Source organism: Microcaecilia unicolor, chromosome 2 (genome assembly GCF_901765095.1).
Source record: "Microcaecilia unicolor chromosome 2, aMicUni1.1, whole genome shotgun sequence".
NCBI classification, from domain to species: Eukaryota; Metazoa; Chordata; class Amphibia; order Gymnophiona; family Siphonopidae; genus Microcaecilia; species Microcaecilia unicolor.
Window position 1 is genome coordinate 414,320,081 of NC_044032.1, and position 19,842 is coordinate 414,339,922.

Here is a 19,842-nt window from a genome sequence, read left to right on the forward strand (position 1 = left end):
TGTGTGAAATATGCACTGGGGACGGGGAAGATGAAAAGGCAGGTACATAGGAAACAATCCCCAGTGATATTCATTTGGGGCTGAATACAAATGTTGGGGCTGATATTTTGCTGTACTTGATATTGTATTTAGGTGGGGGGGGGGGGGGGGTGTACAAATATGACTTCCATCTCTTCAATAGTTTGTTACATTATTGATCCTGCTTTAAAATAATGAAAATATTTAGTCTAGAAACTTAAATTACTGTAGTCCAGAGAGAATTTATCAGCTTTCCATGTGCAATATGTTTAAGAACGTATCTTTCTAAATCCCCTGTTTACAAAGCCACGTAGTAATGCCAACACAGCCCATTCAGGGGGCTGTATCGGCATTGCCACGTGGCTTTGTAAATGGGGGTAAATGTTGGTACATTTTTTTTCAACACTTAAAATGCCAGAATTTTCAATTTTAGGTTGCAAAAAAGTTTGTTCTGATCAGGAGCAATAATGAGGGCCAGTAGCAACAGAAAAACATTTGAATCTTCATACACACGTTTAGTACAATTCACATACCAATTAGTGTGACTGAAAATAGCTTGGTCACCTTTCTTTACATTTTCGGGGATTGATAATATTTTTAGCATTGGGGGTATCCATAGAATGTTAAGATTCAAATGACCTGATGTATTTAGATATGATTAATTATCTGACTATAACTGCTTAATTCTGAGTATGTATCCTATAGCAAGTATCCTAGTTTTCACCAATTCAGGATTTTTACCTTAATGGTATTTCACGGCAACCTGCTGTCACAGCAGATGGCTTTGGTACATTGAGGATGTATATAGTGTAGAGGATTTGCTTTCATGTCATACAGAGCTCCAGGCATTAGAACAACTGTTAAGATTTACTTTTCTGTGATTAAAGAAATAGCAGCTGCAGGTATCCACATGCATATTCTTGTACTGATTAAACTTTACTCAAGGGAATTACAATCTAGACAACTCAAAAAAATCAAGTTGAAATTCTCTGTGTACGTATATAATGGTAAAATACAGCATCATACTTTATCAGATGGGGATAGTAACTTTTTAGAGCTGCACGACTAAAGGCCACATACCCACCAGAATTATTTTTTCCCATGCTTATGTTTAAGGACCATGTCCTCTCACAGCCAGTTCCCTGTTAGGAGAAGTAAATTTTAATGGACAACAAAATCAAATCTTAAGTCATGAAAAAAAGTAGTTGCTTATCTGTAGCAATGGTTCTCTGTAGATAGCAGGGGAATGCAGCCATACTGGATGATAATGTCACTGACTGATCCATCATGCCGGAGCTCTCCTTCAACTCAATCGAGGGCACCCTCTACCCAGTCCATATCTTATCTAGATGGTAAGGATTAGTGATACTTTTTTTTTCTGCAGGGGAGACAGTTTACGGAGAATCTCTGTTACTTGTAAGCAGCTATGCTTTCTCAGGGGAAATGTAGGCATACTGGATGGTGAGACCCAAGCTGAGGTCATTCCCTAATATTGGTTGTTTTTGACTTTGGCAGTTGATGGGTGAATTGAGATAATTACCAGGCATAGAGTTTATGGAGGTGGTCTGTCCAATCATCATATCTCTAATGGAAGTCTGGTCTAGGCAAAGGCCAAGTGGCTGCCTTGCAAATGTCAACAGTTTTGACAGATCTGAAGTTAGTCACACAGGATGCTGTAGCTCAGAGCTGATGAGCCCCTACTTAAGCCAGTAGAGGAACTCGTGACCTGGCTGTAGCAGAAAGCGATAGATTTAGATCCCCCCCCCCCCCCCCCCCCCGGAAGATACTGTATGTTTTTAGGTGCTTGAGGATTGCACATATACAGTCCAGTGTGTGGACTGTACATTTCTAAATGGCAACCTTCGAAAGCTAATCAAGAAATGTATTAGGTTATGTCCAATAAAAAAGGTATTATCTTATTTTCTTTTCCATGTTTTATTTTGTTTGATTTCTATTGATAACCTTTAAAAGCTTTGAAAACTTATTTGTTTGGTAAATATTTCTGATTTACATGACTTCCTGATTGTATCTGAATATTCTGTTACCTGCTTTGATTCTAAGTGGATATAAGCAAGATATGTTGGGAATGGAATGGAAGTTCTTTTGCTGTGGATGAATAGGATGCAGGAAGAAATGTGAGAAGCACAATTGATTGATATAGAAGCGGAAACTACATTAGGCAGAAATTAGTATGTAACATTACATAGTTTGGAAAAAAAAACTGAAGTCATGACAGATGAGTTACAAGGGTTTGTAGGTCATTAATTTGTCTGGCCAATGTTATGGCAACCAGGAAGACAGTTTTCAAAGTAAGGGGCTTGAGGGTGGGGTGGGCTAATGTTTCAAATGACGGGTCCATTTAGTTTACTGAGGACAACATTGAGGTCCCAAGCTGGTATGGAATGGTGTACCTGGAGGTTTCAAGTTTGAAAGACCTCTCTTAAAACAAGACGTGAGAGGGTGAGTAGAGGCTTTTTCCACTCACCTGTTCCTGGTAGACTGCTGCTGCGGCTAAATGGTGACATACTGATGCAGTCTAAGACCTGATTGTGAAAAGTGAGAAAGGCAGGAGAGTATGTAGGGCACTGAACAAGTGAATAGATCTTGACTGTTAGATTGCACCCATTAAGAAAAACAAGTCCACTTGAACTGATAGGGTCTTCTGGTAGATGGTTTTCCTGTGGCCAGGAGGACCTTTGTGAGAAGAAATTCGCCGAAAGACAAAGAACTCAAAACGCCCCATGGTAAACAACAGTACAACAAAAAAAAGTGGGAGGGCCAAGGATGCCAAGATGTATGTTGGTAAAGAAGTTTATTCAAGTATGAAGACTCAGTATGAAGACCTTTTGGCATATTGGTGGACTTGAAGGGAGTCCACTAACTTCCAGTCAATCTCCATGCTGTGAGGGACAGACTCTAAAGGTTAGGGTGCCTGGATTACCTTCTGCAAGACTGTAGAAACAATTGGAAATGGGGGGGAGCATATAGAACCCCCAAACTTCTGGAAATTGCAAAGGCATCTCAACTAATTCTGCATTGATCTGGATGTATGGAGCAGAAAGTGGTACATTTTGCATTTGCCAGTGATGCAGAGAGTCAACATCATGTTGTCCCTACTTAGAGTGCAGAAGCCACCTAAGGGTCGAGAGACTACTTGTAATGCTCCAGTATCTAGCTGAGTGAGTCAGCAGGCTGGTTGTGTTTTCTGGAAGATAAGATAAGTTGCTTGAATGGTCACTAGAATTCTGATAGTGAGGTTCGAGATGCATTGCACTTCTTAGCAAACTAATACATGGCTACTTGCTTCTCCATACAAATGAGCATGGTCTTTCCTTTTACCCAGAGTATGAATGCAAGTAGGGCATAAAATATTGCTCTGATCTTCAAGAGGTTGATTTGAAGAAGTTGCTCTTGTCAAGCACGTACACCTTGCATCTGAAAGTCTGCAAGGTTGAGGTTTTTATTTTTATTTTTTGTTACATTTGTACCCCGCGCTTAATGTGCCCCCCCCCATCTTAATGGGGGGGGGGGGCACCAGTGGTGAGGATGAGTTTGCAGTGCTTGGAATAGACAGCCTGTGGAGGTTAGGAGCATTAGGTACCTTTTTGAAAGGTCCACATGTGCACATATACTACTTACAGCCAGAAGAATTGTCACTGTAAAATATTGATAAAATTATTATAGAAATAACTCGTATGGATAAATATTCAGCCCATGGTTGTCAGCCTTTTTTTTTTTTTTTTTTTTTTTTTTTTTAAACACCGGCCATTGTGGGCATTTTATACCTGGATATTCAGCACTGGGCCTTACCCGGATGCTGGCACTGAATATCCGAGTATACTGAAGTCACTGGCACTTATTTGATGTCAGTGATATTCAGACTGATACCCAGATAAATTAACCTAGAGTGTGACTAGACCTTTTGTGTTTTTGTCTTGAGAAATATAAAGTTGTAAATACCAAGACTTACCAGAGGATTGCAAATCCTCACAAGTAGGTGATATTTCTTTTTCTTCAAATTTTTTTTCCATTGTCACCTTTGTCAATCCTTTACTGGTGTCTGATGTACCAGCTCAGCTTTTTTTTTTTTTTTTTTTTTGAAAATTGTCATTTGATTTTACTGCAATTATAATTTTCCACATGTCGCAGTTAAGTCCCCAGTGGCTTTATAAAATGTAGGTAGTGTGGAAAGACCTTATCAAAGTAAATACTCATAATTGATGCTTGCACTGTTGCAGTGCATTGGGCCTAGTCATGAACTGTAAATATGCCTACCTGTGAATCTGTCTTTTTTACCTTGCTCCTGCAGTATAGAATTCCCTTCTGTCCCATCTTAGTTTAGAATCAAAATTAGAGGATTTTAAGAGAGGTTTGAAAACTCATTTTTTTTTCATCGTTGCTTTTTTGAAGCTAATAATGGAGAGCAGTCAACACTACTATTGTCTTAATGTACGCTTATATCTCTTCCACTATTCTATATAGATGCTCCCTTGTTTTTATTTCCTTTAATTTGTTATTCCACTAAGTAGCTTCCCACTATTCCAGATCCTGTGGGATTGTTGTGTCTATCAACCAGCAGGTGGAGCTACAGACCCGAAAACTGAACTGAGACATATCTCTCGTGGCATCCAGTCTAGCTCCTCAGTATTTTCTGTCTCCAACAGGTGGCTACACGTACGTTTCAGCCTCTGGTTCCAAGTGATTTGTTCCTGGTCCAGTTGGAAAACTGGGTTTTTCGGGTGGCTTGAGTCTGCAGAGTCACATCTGAAAGTTTTCAGATCCCTGTCTGTGGTGCTCTGCGAATGTACTTCTTCCTGTCACCTGTTTCTTGTGGAGCTCTCCTTTTCCAGCACAACAACCTTAAAAAAAAAAAAAGGACAGAGGTTTACTAGAGAGCATGAGACAGGGTATCAGTCCTGATTCTTTTTCATCTGGGGTAAGACTTGTGGAGAGTATGAGCTTGGAGGGAGCAGCCAGCAGTGGTAAGTCCGACTAAAGTTTAACTCATAACTGCTTGGGGGGGGGGGGTGGTCTTCAAGTTCTATTTGGTGCCAAGAAGGTATCCTGACCAACCGCTTTGGACTGCATTATGATGCACTTGTGCAAGTCAGGGTGAATGGCAAGTCCCACGGAGACAGTTAAGCAGTTTTACCGCTTTGGGACACACTGCCTGGCGTTGGGTATTGCAGTACGTGCAAGCAAGGAATCCCACGGGATGTGGGGAAAACAGTTGGTGGCAGCATGTCTTCTGATTTGGCACAGCAACTGAATATGCTGGAGACTTCAGGTTCTCCGGCAGGGCCGGTGTGTAGTTTGATGCAGGAGAGAATGAGAATGGGCATCATTTTGTCAGAGTTGACTGGTGCTGAGGAACAACCTCTGTTTGATCAGTGTGGAGCACAGATGCCATTTTGCAAACTCCAGTCCCGATAGAGCATTCTGCTGCATCGAGATTTTTTTTTTTCTCCGGAGTTTATATTGTTCTTACAACAGGCCTATTTACTGAAGCAGTGACAGTTAGAGTTGTTGCAAGGAGCTTCAGTTTCTCGCCCTGCTGCCCCACCGACTCCTGAGAGATATCATTTAGGCCTCCGGGAATGGGCAGATGAGACTCTCTGCTTCCCCCCTCTTTATCTGATGTGGCCTCTGTCTATTCAGAGGAGCTATCATTGAAGGAGCCATAAGAGGAGGGAGAGGACCCAAAAGTACTGAGGCTGTTATATAAAGAGGAGCTTAGAACTCTTATTTCTGAGGCACTGGCTGTGCTTTCCATTGAGGAGCCTTCTGCTTCGGCATCAGGAATTCCGTCTTCGTCGATCATGAGGGGGCTTATAGGACCTTCTAAGGACTTCCCACTGCATTCAGGACCGATTACAACAGAATAGGTCTCAACAGATGCGGGACTGAGATTGGGAAGAGCCATGACTTGCCTCTACCCATGAGTGAGAACAAAGAGAAATTGCATCCTTCCAGGTTGGGACCCCATAGTTACAACTGTGACTAAGAAGACTACCTTGTCAATGGAAGGGGGGCATTGCCCTAAAATACCTACAGGATTGGAAGCTAGAAGACTTGCTGAAACAAGTGGCCTCTTTGGTCTTTCAAGCGAATATGCAGTTTGTTCATGGCAAGAGCATGCCTAAAGTGGCATTAACAGTCTGCAAGATGACTCCTAACTGTAAGCAGGTTTAACCTACTTGGTGGATGCTATTTATGACATGGGTTATGGCCCGCAGTATGCCTTTGGTTGTCATGGCACATCAGCAGCTCTGGTTGCAACATTGGACAGCAGATACATCGTCAGTCACGTCTAGTTAAACTGCCTTTTCAGGGCAAGTGACTGTTTGGAGAAGATCTCAGTAACCTGGTAAAAGAACTGGAGGAAACTAATCCACCACGATTGCCGGAGGATAAGCCGAAAACCTCTGGTCATTCGTCTTTAGGGGGCTCTCAATTTCTAAACAGCAGATGGTACCAGCCTGGCCGTCAGCAGTATGTTCCGGTCCCTCTTTCAGGCTCACCAATCTTCCTTTCATGTGAACAGTTTTTCCATTTTTTTTCTTTTTTGTGGATTTTATCCCATTTTCCCCTCAATTCAAAATTTCTGCCAGATTTTTATCTCCGTCCCTACCTAAATAAGAACAGCCATACTGGGTCAGACCAATGGTCCATCCAGCACAGTATCCTGCTTCCAGCAGTGGCCAATCCAGGTCACAAGTACCTGGCAAAAACACAATTCCATGCTATCAATCCCAGTGCAAGCAGTGGCTTCCCCCATTTCCATCTCAATAGCAGGCTATGGACCTTTTCTCGAGGAACTTGTCCAAACATTTTTTTTTAAACCCAGATACACTAACTGCTGATACCACATCCTCCAGCAACGAGTTCCAGAGCTTAACTATTCTTTGAGTGAAAAAATATTTCCTCCTATTTGTTTTGTTGTAAAAGTATTTCCATGCAATTTCATTGTGTCCCCTGTTCTTTGTACTTTTTGAATGACAGAAAAAACGATTCTCCTCCACCCGTTCCACTCCACTCTGGATTTTGTAAACCTCACACATCTTCCCTCAGCCGCTTCTTTTCCAAGCTGAAGAGCCCTATCCTCTTTAGCCTTTCCTCCAGTGTTTTGCTCCAGTTTTAAAGGTTTGGCAGAACACTATGAGGCTCGTTTCAAAGCACTTACAAAGTTCCATAGGTTACTATGAACCTTTGTAAGTCTAAGTGCTTTAAAAATATGCCTCTGTGTATTTACAGGTGGTAATAAATGAAAAGTAAATACCTGATGTGACAAAAATTGAGCTCTTTAAAACAGTGATGAATTATTACCTGGACTTAAGTTCTACACAAAATTGTAGGACCCAGAAGCACAACACTAGGAAATAGCATTGGTGGAAAAAAAATGTGCATACATGTATGTATATTAAATCTTAAGATAATTGATTACTGCAAGTATTTACAGAAAATACCAAGATGGGGGGGGGGGGGGGTAATTGATCTTGGTAATCATGATTGATAATCTACTTAGATGTTTAATACATAATTTGTTTTTCTCTTTTGCAAAGTTTACAAAAATTTGCAAGTCAAACGGTCTATCGGAAGATTTAATATGGGACTCCAAAGTATTGATAAAAGAAAGAGAAGTGGTATTGAAACTTATGAATAAATGTGAAAGCATTTCCCAAAAACTGACAGACCAAGTGACCAAGATTACTGAAGATGGTGAAAGTGGATGGAACATAGAACAACCGCCCATACTAAGCAAAAAGTAAGTTTTGTTGCTTAGTGCATTGTAGTGCATATACCTGGTAATAAAACTGGAAAAAAAACACACTTTATATGTTTTGCAGAAATACAAGTAGTTCTTTCCAACCCAATGGAAGGTTGAAGAGAAATTAAAGATAAGGGGTTGAAAAAATGCCTGTCCTGAGGTGGAAGGAAACAAGTCCTCCACAAAAGGGCTTCTTAAAAGATGATGCTATATTTTTGTTGAGAATAGGAATTTGTTTTTAAAAAAGAAATCATATTCATATATATTTATATATTTTGATCAGCTACAATTACCATTTTTTTTCTCAGTGACAAACGCTGCTTGTCCCCTCAGTGCAATTTGTTTGATGGTGTTATTGGCTCTCCATCTGTCTTCCATAAGAGATATGCATGAGTCACATTCTAGTTATTTGATTCTTCATATTGTATGGTTTTTATTAAGTTCCTTCTGTGTTGGGCTTCTTTGCCCATATTGACTTTACTGACAAGAATTTAATATTTCATTTTTTCTTTAATATTGCTTCTTATTGATTATGGATATTATTCTTTTTTATGAATTTTCGGCCAAATAACATGCTTGCAAAAACTTATAGTTTTGAAAAAAGGTAAAATCTTAACAATCTTGAACATTTTTCATGTTCTACTATCTAAAAATACCACTGAAAAAGATTATATGAATATTTGTTATTAGATTCTTGATATACCACCTTTCTGTACCAAAGAGGTTTACAAGTTACTTACAGGTGTGAGCTAAATCCAAAACAAAACCATACAAAATATATTAAAGTAGGAGTTTTTCACTTGATCTACACAATATACTTTAAGTACTAAACCAAAAAATCTTGGTTACATAAATCGTCACATTCCTTGACATAGTACATGGTGGAAGTCCCATTTTCAGTAATAACAGCTGTGATTTGGCTAGGATAAAAGCCTAAATCTCACTATGTTACCACCAGTATTTAACACAATCTTTAAAACTATATAATTTTATTTTTATTAATTTATTTTTTTTAGTTCTCAATGTGAGTAAACTGCATGCCACCAAAGATATAATCACCTTTTTTGTTTTTTTTAATTGAATGTCAATACAGATTGTCCAGCAGTACAATTAAGCTTGGTACAAAACAATATCAAACATAAACAACTACTACAGCAATAAGTATGCCTTGCAACCAACACTGAAATAGATACCTCTGCATTGACTTTTAGAATAAACAATACTTCCTGACCCAAGACATTCCACTAGCACACTTCCATCTATGTCAAAACCACATTAGACAGCCACTTTCAACCCTTATTCATCCACTCAAACATCAGTCAGACATCAATCCCCACTCCCGACCCCTTAATTTTCAAGCAATTCCAAACAACATGTCCACAACAGGGCATATAATCTATTATCCATTTTGAGGGACTTAGAGTAAAGCTGGGTTTCATGCCTGCCTATTTCTCGCAATTTCGCTGTCCATCTATCATACGGCACCGGATCTGGGGCGATCCAGAAATGCAAAATAGTTTTCTGGACCAGCAATAGAGACATATGCAGAAAGCGCCTCTGAGACTGAGTTAAGTGTTGAGTATGAAGAAGCTCTTGATCTCCCAGAAGCAGAGCAGCATTATCCCAATCCACCTCCCTCTGGACAACCTTGTTAAGCAGAGAAAAACCCTGTTCCACAGGGAGAGCGCAGGACATTCCAAAAAGGTGTGAACAAGAGTTCCTCTTCCAGTATGACATCGCAGACAACAGTCGCTTTCCTATGGACCCAATTTAGCCCCTTTTGCCCTCATCATGTGTGCTCTATGTATTATTTTATATTGCACTTTCTGTAACTCTGCTGATTTGGTCATTTCATAAAGTGTGGAAAAGAGTGCGCTGACCTGTGTGCGTGTAAACTCAGTGCCCAAGTCCCTATTCCATTGCTGTGTCAATGTCTCTAACCCACCTAATGGTAGAGTCAATTTCAAGATCTTGTACCAAATGGATAGCCTAATCATTGAAGCAGATAAACGAAGGAGAATAGTGTCTAGGTCTCCATACGTTCATGCCTTGTCATACCTAGTCCTCAAGGAGGACCAGTAATGTCATACCTGCAGATATGATAACATATGGTGATTTGAAAACCCCCATTTATCCTAGACCCGGGTGAAAGTGAGAAAGGAGTCCTCCCCCTCTGACAGCAACTGCCCAATATGTGTACAGCCTGCTTTGTTCCAGCTCTGAAATTCTGAACAGCCCATACCCGCCGGAAAGGCACTATTTCCCACTAGAGTCATAAAAGGCGAGGCATCAGGAGAACGACCCTGACACCATCTCCGTCAACACCAGGCCCTACGCAGAGGTTGGAGAAAACCCAACTTAGAGGCAACCCCAGAGGAGGTCCCATATGGTGTACGCAAAAGATCAATAAACGGCATAAGGCTACTCTACTCTGCCACCCATCCTGGAGGGGGAAATGGCATATTTCCATTATCTCCTCAGAGATGAAGCCCAGCAGGACCACAGCGTTATATAAGCATAGATCTGGAAGGCCCATGTCTCCAAGGTTTTTATCTAAGATTAACTTCTGATACCTTATTCTCGCCACCCTCTTGTCTCCAGATAAGAGCGAATCAGGGATCTAAAGAGACACTCATCTCTCCGTAACACCCAGATAGGAGCAGCCTGTAAAGGGTATAATAGCTTAGGCAAAAGTATCATTTTCACTAAGGTTACTCTGCCCATCAATGAAAGCGGTAAGTCCCTCCAAGTAACACATAGCCTCCTGATTTTATCTATGGGATCTAGGACATTGTACTTTTATAAGATTGGCTTAGTACTGAGATATATACCCAGATAGCGCATCGGGCCTTTAACGGGTGGAATAAGTGACGAGGAAAACCAAGGCTCCCCTGCGCGTCCAGACAGAGGAAGAAGTTCTGATTTGGAACAATTAAGCCTCAGCCCTGATAAATGTCCGAAGGCCCACACCCAAAGACAATGCCTCCGGCAGGCCTCGAGGGGCATGTGCAAGGTGCAACAAGATATCATCTGCAAAGAGATTGATACACATTTCCATGTTCCCTACCAGTATACCCTGTATGCGGTCACTCCCCCTGATTTTTAAAGCCAAGGGCTCTATAGCTAGTAAGAAAAGCAGTGGAGAAAGGGGACATCCATTTTGCTTACCTCTCTGCAGGGAAAAACTATCTATAAGTTTACTATTTACCAACAACTGTGCCTTAGGAGATGTGTAAAGAGCAGAAATCCAAGCTACAAAGGTTCCCCCAAAACCAAAACACTCCATGACCCAAAAAAAGTACTGCCATGATATGTAAAGTTTTCTCCATATCTAAACCCACTATGGCCCCCAGTCCTCCCTTCCCCCTATGTTCTTGAATGGCCAGCAAGGCCCTAAGTAGATTGTTAGATGCATATCGCCCAGGCACAAAGCCCACTTGGTCTTCATGCACCAAGGAGGATACCACCGCATTCAGGCATCTGGCCATAATAGCCGCTAATAGTTTAACATCTTGATTTAAAAGCGAAATGGGCCTATAGGATCCCACTTGTGCTGGGTCCTTCTCCAGTTTTGGTATAAGCACTGTGTGCACCCAGTTCTGATAGAGACCCAAACCCTCCTCCCCCAACCTATTAAACATTTCTCTTAAGGGTGCTACTCCCAGCTCTGATAAAATGCGATAATATTTCGGGCCATAACCATTAGATCCTGGAGGTTTGTTCAACTTCAAGGCTTTAATGCCCTGGCTAACTTCCCAGTCCGTTATGGATGAGTTCAAACTAGACAGCTGCTCCACCGCACTAAAATCCCTTGCCTGATAAAGAGAACTATAGAACTTTACAAACTGCTCCCTGATTTGAGTTTCCAAGGTATATTCTTGCCCCTTTTCATCTTTGATAGAGGTAATGACTAAGTTGGTTAGTAGTTTAGCAGCCTTGCTCTCCATTTAAAACGTTGAAGATAAATATCCCTCTCCGCTCTTTGATGCAGTAAGATGTCTAATTGTTTTCTGATCTGCATCAGTTGTTGCTTTATAGTGTCAGTCATGTGATGCACATGCTGCCTACGTAGTTGTTGATATTCCTGCGAGAGACGTAGGAGATCCGCCTCCCTCCTTTTCCTCAAGGCAGAGGTATAGGAGATAATATGGCCCCGCATAATTGCCTTGGAGGCTTCCCAATAAGTGCCAGAACTCACTCCTGGTGTGCTATTATGAGGCTGGTACTCCAACCATTTTTCTCTTAAATATACCCAAAAGGTCCTGTCATTATACAGAGAGGGGGAAAACTCCGGGTCATAAGCAAAGGAAATAGCTACCGTATCTGCCGAGTGATCAGAGAATTAGTATCAATTATACAAGACTCGGCAGCCCGTGAGAACAGGGACCGGGCCAAAAGAAGGTAGTCGAGCCTAGAGTAAACATTATGGGGGTGAGAGAAGAAGGTATACTCCGCATCATGAGGGTGCAAAACCCACCATACATCTACTACATCTAGCCGAGAGGATAAGAAATTAACACCTTTAGCGTCCGACCCCCTGTCTCTACCTGCCTGAAGTGCACTGCAGTACCCACTTAAACTGCTCCAGGGACCTGTATACTGCTGTGATGGAACTGGGTATGACATTTGAGGCTGGCAAAAAATATTTTTAAATTTTTTTTTTTTTTTTTTTTTTAGGGTGGAAGGGGGTTAGTGACTACTGGGGGAGTAAGGGGAGGTCATCCCCGATTCCCTCCGGTGGTCATCTGGTCAGTTCGGGCACCTTTTTGAGGCTTGGTCGTAAGAAAAAAATGGACCAAGTAAAGTCGGCCAAGTGTTCGTCAGGGACGCCCTTCTTTTTTCCATTATCGGCCAAGGACGCCCATGTGTTAAGCACGCTCCAGTCCCGCCTTTGCTACGCTTCCGACACACCCCCGGGAACTTTGGTCGCCCCCGCGATAGAAAGCAGTTTGGGACACCCAAAATTGGCTTTCGATTATGCCGATTTGGGTGACCCTGGGAGAAGGACGCCCATCTTCCGATTTGTGTTGAAAGATGGGCGTCCTTCTCTTTCGAAAATAAGCCTGATAATGTGGTCACCATTGAAATTTTCAAGCACACCAGCCCTAGTCGCTTCCCAAGCTAAGTGACTTTTCAAACTCTAGTTCCAAAGGATTTTGTTATTCAAGCAAACCAATGTATAATGTGAACTGGCAGTTAGGACTGAAATACATTTGACACTGACTTGGCGATTATTATAAACTTTGGTAGGAGTTGAGGGTAACTGGTGCAATGATGGAATACAGTGTACTGCTAAAATAGGTGATTATACCTTTGGTGGCATGCACTTGACTCACATTGAGCACTAAAATAAAAAAAACTAATTAAAAAAACTAAATTAATAAAAATAAAGTTATTTAGTTTTAAAGATTGTATTAAATACTGGTGGTAAAATTTTGGGATTTAAGTGTACAACACCAGAATCATAGTGAAGAGCACAGATTAAAAATTTTGTTGGACAAAAGCCTGCCAAATTTGCAGAGCAGCATAGGACACTTTTTGCCCATTTTTGGCAGAATTGCTCAAACACAGTCCTGTTGAAAGATGGCTCTTCTCTTTAGTCTGTCTGTGATTTACCTGTTGTTTGCACCATTTATCTTTCCCTTGATCTTCATATGCCTTTTGTTCCTGCTGCTGCAAAGCATCCACAGAAAATGCTAACATCATGTACTTTTTATCGTAGGGATGGTATTAGCAAGGTGATATGCTGTATTTATTTTGATGTCTTACACATTGTTTTTCACTGGGATCATAAAGTTGCACTTTGGTCTCATCAGACCACATCCATGCAATGTCCCCTAAGAATGTGTGTGCAAACAATGTGATGTCAAATGGCTTTTCTTCAGCATTATGTTGTACTTCTTGCCACACTCCCATACAGGCCATGTTTGTGGAGTAATCTGAAATTGTTGAAAAGCTGTCCCCTCCCCCCACCCCCACCCCTTGCAAGTCTTAGCCAGAGACCTCTGTAGTTCTTTTAAAGTTATGTTAGGTTTCAAAGTGACCTTCTGTGGTAGTTTCCTTAACCCATAGCTACAGATTTTGGAAGGATGACCTCATCATAACTGAGTTGTAACAAATGTGGGATACAAATGCAACAAAATAAATAAAATAAATCAAGGCAGTGTCTTGATGGTGCCAAACTGTTTCTGCTTTTATGATGGACCAGAGAATTCACCATGGGATATTCAAGCATATGAGTGTGTTCTTTTAGACTCCTAATATATAGCTTGAATGACTGTCCAGGAGAACTTTCATCAACTCTGTGTTCAGCATGTTTTGACCTATTCTTCAGATTCACTTAATATAATAGAAACATCTGGATTCTTTATCAACTAAAAACTAATGTTTTGTGCAGAATTCCTACATTATAAGGGCTGGCATCACCCCCCAGACATGAAATACCACCCCCATCACCAAAACTGGAGTTTCCCATACACCTTTCTGCAAACCTCTGCTCCATTTCCATGGTGTGTGCACACACGTAACTCATCAACCTTTATCTATTCCTCTCACACTCCATCTACCTTTTTTTCCTGCCCCCTCCCTGCACACACACACACACCTTTTTTCATCCCCCCCACTCCCTTCCTGCAAACTCTCACTACTCCAGCTCAGCAAGAGTATGTGCATAGCCACACATTGGGCTGCTTCCTGCTCCTCTGTCATCCCGGGTCCAACTGTTCCTTTGAGCCTCATGGGTCTCCATACAGCCACAGCTTAAAAGAACTGCCAGAGACCAAGATAGCAGAGGAGGAAGCAGCCCAATCTGCGGCTATGCTGCTCCTTCTTGTTCTGCGCTGGAGTAGTAAGTGTGCTAGCAGCAAGGGGAGCATCCAGAAAGTGAATATCTTTTTGCTGCAAAAGCGGACTGCACAAAATTCTGCACATTCTGCAGAGGTAGGGAATTCTGTGCAAATTCTGCATTGTGCAGAAGTCCCCAAGGAATAACTACTGTGGTTGAGTTCTGGTGGGCTCTATTTTAAGTTATTATGAACCTTGTTTAAGACATTGGGTTTGCTATGACAAATGGTTCTGAAGACTTATGCAATCAAGACACTTTGGCTTTCTTATTCTTAATCATTTTTGAGTATCCTATAATTGTTCTTTTGTGTTGTAAGTATAAAATATATTTAGATAATTAAATTTCTATAATTCATTTTGAACTGTGTTTTTTAGACAACAGAATATGAACAGTGTGCAAGGGTAAGAGGACTTATACAATGCACTTCATTTACTTGTCTAAACTATTAGGATATTTTTCTGCTGGTGTGATTTTGTATAAAATTTCTAATTTCTCTGACCTTGATTAACTTTTAGCCTGGAACTCAAGCCGTATCAGAAGATTGGTTTGAACTGGTTAGCACTACTACATAAACATGAAGTTAATTGTATTTTGGCTGATGAAATGGTAAGCAAACACTGTAGTATGGTAGTTGTCAGCAAAGAGATTTAACAGTGTTACTGTTCTCTTACCATATAAGGCATTGTATGTCAGATTTTTTTTCTGCTATTTATAAGCATTTATTTTATATTTTAATAGAAGGACTACATAGGAAAGTATCCTCTGTTTTAGGTTAACAATCTATTTTAATTTTTTGATAATACTTTCAAGCTATACAGAGATCTCATATGCATATATAGTTGGGGGAAGGGGGGGGGGGTTGTGTGTGTGGCAACTCTAACCATGTCCTTTTAAATTTAGGTTGTGATTTAGTTTTCAAAACACTAAAAGAAATATGTCCTTGGCAATAAAATACATTTTTTTAAATAATGAGCGAAACACAAAGCCTTGCAGTTTGCTATGGGTTAGCCATTGCAAGGCTTTGGGCCCTGTTTACTAAGCCGCACTGTAGGCACGTGTACTTTTTAGCCAGCGCTAAAAATTACCGTGTGCTAACGATAGAGGCACACATTCCTATGGGTTTCTCTAGTATTAACATGCTAATTTTTAGCGCACCCTAAAAAGTGCACACCTACAGCTCAGCTTAGTAAACAGGGCCCTTTGTGTTTCACTCATTATTTTAAAAAAAATATATTTAATGATTTAGTGGTTCCAGCATAGATACTAGAAGGTGCAGTCCATGGCTATCTTGCATTCATACCATGTCCCTTAATAACATTTCTACATTAAATGTTTAATGGAGTAATTAGCGCATCCTTAACAGTTAACATAGTGCTACACTGTGCCATATTGAACAACTTAGTAAATAGGTCCCTAAATAATATGTGACAGTACATCAGGTAAGATTTTTAGCTAATATTACTGAGTCATACATGCTAATTTACGAAAACTGAAGTTTCCTTTATATCAACACTCTGTAACCATATTAACATAAAATAGACCAAATAAGCAAATGTCAAGAAATACTCATTTTTATTTCAAAAAACAACAAAAAAAGACGGTAAAATCCAATATAAATCTTGACCTTACTATGCTTAGTTGTGTTTTGGGGGGAGGGAGGCAGTGACTTTTTAAGGCATGTTTTGTTTAAGCCTATTGGGGAGGGCAATCTGTCTGTATGCCTAGGTTTGCTTACCCATGCATATGGATAAATGGCAGATACCAGCAGTAGGGTTGTAGGAAAATTAGCACCTAAAAAGAGTAAAGCTGCCACCACAGTGTAGACTGGAGCAGGTGGCTTGTGGGAAACCAAGTCCCGCTGGTAGAAGCAGCATTAAGAAGCAGTCAGCAGGAACCCAGTTCCCGAATCAATGCAGAAGAGCTGCAGTTCTGATAGAGTGGAAGAGCAGGTGGTGAGGGAGCAAAGTACAAAAAAGCCAAACAACAAAAAGAACAGCACCAGGGGCCTCAAAAAAGGGGACACAGTTCTTTAATTGTACACTTTTAGAAAACAATCTTCAAGAAAATCCTGACACGGGCCTTGTTTCGGCACACAGCACCTGCATCAGGGGTCAATAATGTAGCAAAGGAATATGCAGATAAATTCAGTAGAAGTACTGGATGCTACGTGTGGCAGCGATATGTATTCCTCCACTTGTGTGATAAAATAGTATGTGCTCTCCTTCGGTATCGAAGTCCAAATAAGTAAAAAAAAAGTGGAAGAGCAGGCCAGAAGAAGCCCAGCTTCCCTTGAAAGAAAAAGTGCACGAGAGCCATGACAGTGGTGAAGCAGCTCACCTGGTGGCTGGTAAAGATAAGGGGGAGTGCAAAGGGGGACAAGTGCTAGAAGGAGAGGGAAAGTGTAAGACAGGAGAGTTCAGGAGAGGACATGGCGAGGGGAAGTACAGTAGGGAGGGTGGCAAGAAAGGGCATCGGGAGAGTACAAAGACAGTGAGAGGGGAAACAGTGAGTGTTGGGGACAGGGGCGTAGCCAGACTTCGGCGGGAGGGAGGTCCAGAGCCCGAGGTGAGGGGGCACATTTTAGCTCCCCTGCCACTTTTGACCCCTCCCCCCTGGCTCCGCCGCCGCCACCACTTTTGACTCTCCCCCCGGCGCCACTGCCCTCCCTTTTTGACCCCCCCCCCCCCCCCCCCGCCGCCAACACGTCATTACCGCCGTCAGGTACCTGTGCTGGCGGGGGTCCCCAACCCCCCCCCCCCCCAGCCGAAGTCCTCTTCAGCGCCGGTCTCCGGGCTGGCACATTGCTGATCCAGAAGGATTTTGTTTCTGTGTCCTCCTGGCGAATGTGCAGGACGTCAGGACGACTCACATAGAAACAGAATCCTTCCATCCAGATCAGCAACGGGCCAGCCCAGAGACCGGCGCTGAAGAGGACTTCGGTTGGCGGGGATTGGGGACCCTCGCCAGCACAAGGTACCTGATGGCGGCAGGTGGGGGGGCAGGGCTGAATCTGGGGGGGCATCCCCCCCCCCCCCCCCATGGCCCCATGTAGGTACGCCCCTGGTTGGGGATAGGAGAGAGTGGAAGGAGGAGGTAAAGCCTATATGCCCTACCAGATCTTTATTTAGTTCATGCCCTTTCAGGTAGTAAATTAAGGCAGGTTATATTCAGGAACAGGTGTATTTCTCTGTCTATAGAGGGCTTACATTCTGTTTGTACCTCAGGCAATGGAGGGCTAAGTTACTTGCCCAGAATGACAAATAACAATTAGGCTATTTCTCCATTCCCATAGATACTGAATTAGATGTTTCCCATAGATACATATGCCATAGCACTCGCACATTAGCCATCAAGCCTGCTTCACCAAACCAGTGTCCAGTACTGTATATGTGGCAAAACGTTTCTGAAAATTTAGAAGGGAAAAAACCTCAGAAAATGCAGGTATACCTAATTTTATCATAGACTTAAAAACCTTTCCTTGATTTATGTAAATATATTTTAAATTTGTTTTATTTAAATAAATCTTTAGCATAACCATTCAGTTACTTAGCTCAAATCAGTGCAGAGGTCTCCCTAACAATGTTATTAGCCATGATTTCACAGTGCCAGACTGCTGCTTCAGGGGGTAGTAGATCTTCCTCAGAATAAATTCTCTTGCTTGTCTCTGTTAATACTGAATGGTTACACTAAAGATTTATTTATGTAAAAAAAATTAAAAATATATTTATATAAAATAAATCAAGGAAGGTTTTTTTAAGCTGATGATTGATTCTGATAGGTTATAAATAAGCCAAGTTTAATTATAATTTTGCCAAATTTGATCAGTAAGGAGTGGTCCAGCCACCTAAAAATACAATTTTTAAATAATTAAAAAATAACTTCAGGAGCCCGGGGGAGCGACGTTTTGCGCTTAAACCCCTCAATGGGCCACACTCACAGGTTTTTATTAAACAACTCCCGTTGTAGAAAAAATACCACCCCAAAAAATAAAGAACTGCTAGCTTGGTCTCTGCTCACAGAAATTAAAAACAAAGCTTGACCCCCCCCCCCCCCCCCCCCCCCCAAAAAAAAAATAAAAACACAGAACAAGTATTCAAATGAAGTGTGCTCAAAAAGCGAACCTGAAAACTTCTTATGAAATCTTGAAGCTGAAAACACAGATAAAAATTCCCCTTGTTTTGCTGTACTGTCAGGAGGAAAGTAGGGAACAATGACCAGATGGATACTCTAGGTTGGTGAGGGAAAGGGAAAAAATGAGGTTAAACCAGTGTAGTGGAGGCAATGTATGCAAATCTCTCTCATGAATATTTGTTGTGGCTATCCTGAAAACCTGACTGGCTGGGGTGCCTCCAGGATAAGGTTTGGGAGCCACAGGATGAAACATAATCTAAAATTTAACAGTATCATCGAATGGAACAAAGATAATATGGCCCTGATTGTTGTTTGCCCTTGTGTTGGAATCTGATTGGTCTCCCCCCCCCCCCCCCCCCCCCCCCTTTTTTTTAATTTTTTTTTATTTTAATTTATTTATTTTTGTCTTGTTGGTGTACTTGGGAGTTTTACTTCTTTTCTTTGTCTGTTTAGTTGTTACAATGAAATTTGTTAAATAAAATAAACATGAAAATTGAAAAAAACATTAATGGAGCAAAAAGTCAAAAATCGAAGTAGCCATGGTTAAGCTGTACAATTCTTTTGTTGGAAATGCAATAACAGATATTTCATATGTTCAGTATGTGGATATCGCTAAATAGTTTGAAGCATGTGGTCCCAGCCACAAGGTTCCCTTTAATGACATTTTATCCTAAATTTCAGTGCACACTTCCTTGTATTGACAATTACAAATGCTATAATAATTTTTATTCTGTTTTATTTTAGGGCTTGGGAAAAACTGTTCAAGCCATTGCATTTCTAGCATATTTGTATGAAGAGGGGGATAAAGGTCCCCATCTGATAGTTGTACCAGCTTCAACTTTAGGTAACACCAAGCTTTTGATAGTTTTCATTGTAAGCATCCTAAAATGAACTTCATAGTAGAAGGAAAACATCTGCACTATTTAGTTTAACAGAAGTGCCGTTTTAACCCTTTAGTGTCCATGTTCCGGTAATAAGCCATATGGGAACAGATTGATGGGAACATTGGATGCTAAAGGGTTAAACTGTCAAAACTCGATATATTAAAACATAGGGCCTCCAGCAAAAAATATTAAGTCAG

General features: G+C 41.2%; 1 protein-coding gene across 4 annotated transcripts in view; it reads left to right on the forward strand.

Annotated features, from left to right (window-relative positions):
* Positions 1-19,842, forward strand: part of SMARCAD1 (SWI/SNF-related, matrix-associated actin-dependent regulator of chromatin, subfamily a, containing DEAD/H box 1) — a 314,928-nt gene that overhangs the window by 178,159 nt on the left and 116,927 nt on the right. For all 4 annotated transcript variants that reach the window (XM_030190695.1, XM_030190696.1, XM_030190698.1 and 1 more), the window contains 3 exons: positions 7,581-7,783; positions 15,146-15,236; positions 19,506-19,605. In XM_030190695.1, the coding sequence (XP_030046555.1) occupies positions 7,581-7,783; positions 15,146-15,236; positions 19,506-19,605 (394 nt within the window). The remainder of the gene's footprint in view (positions 1-7,580; positions 7,784-15,145; positions 15,237-19,505; positions 19,606-19,842) is intronic.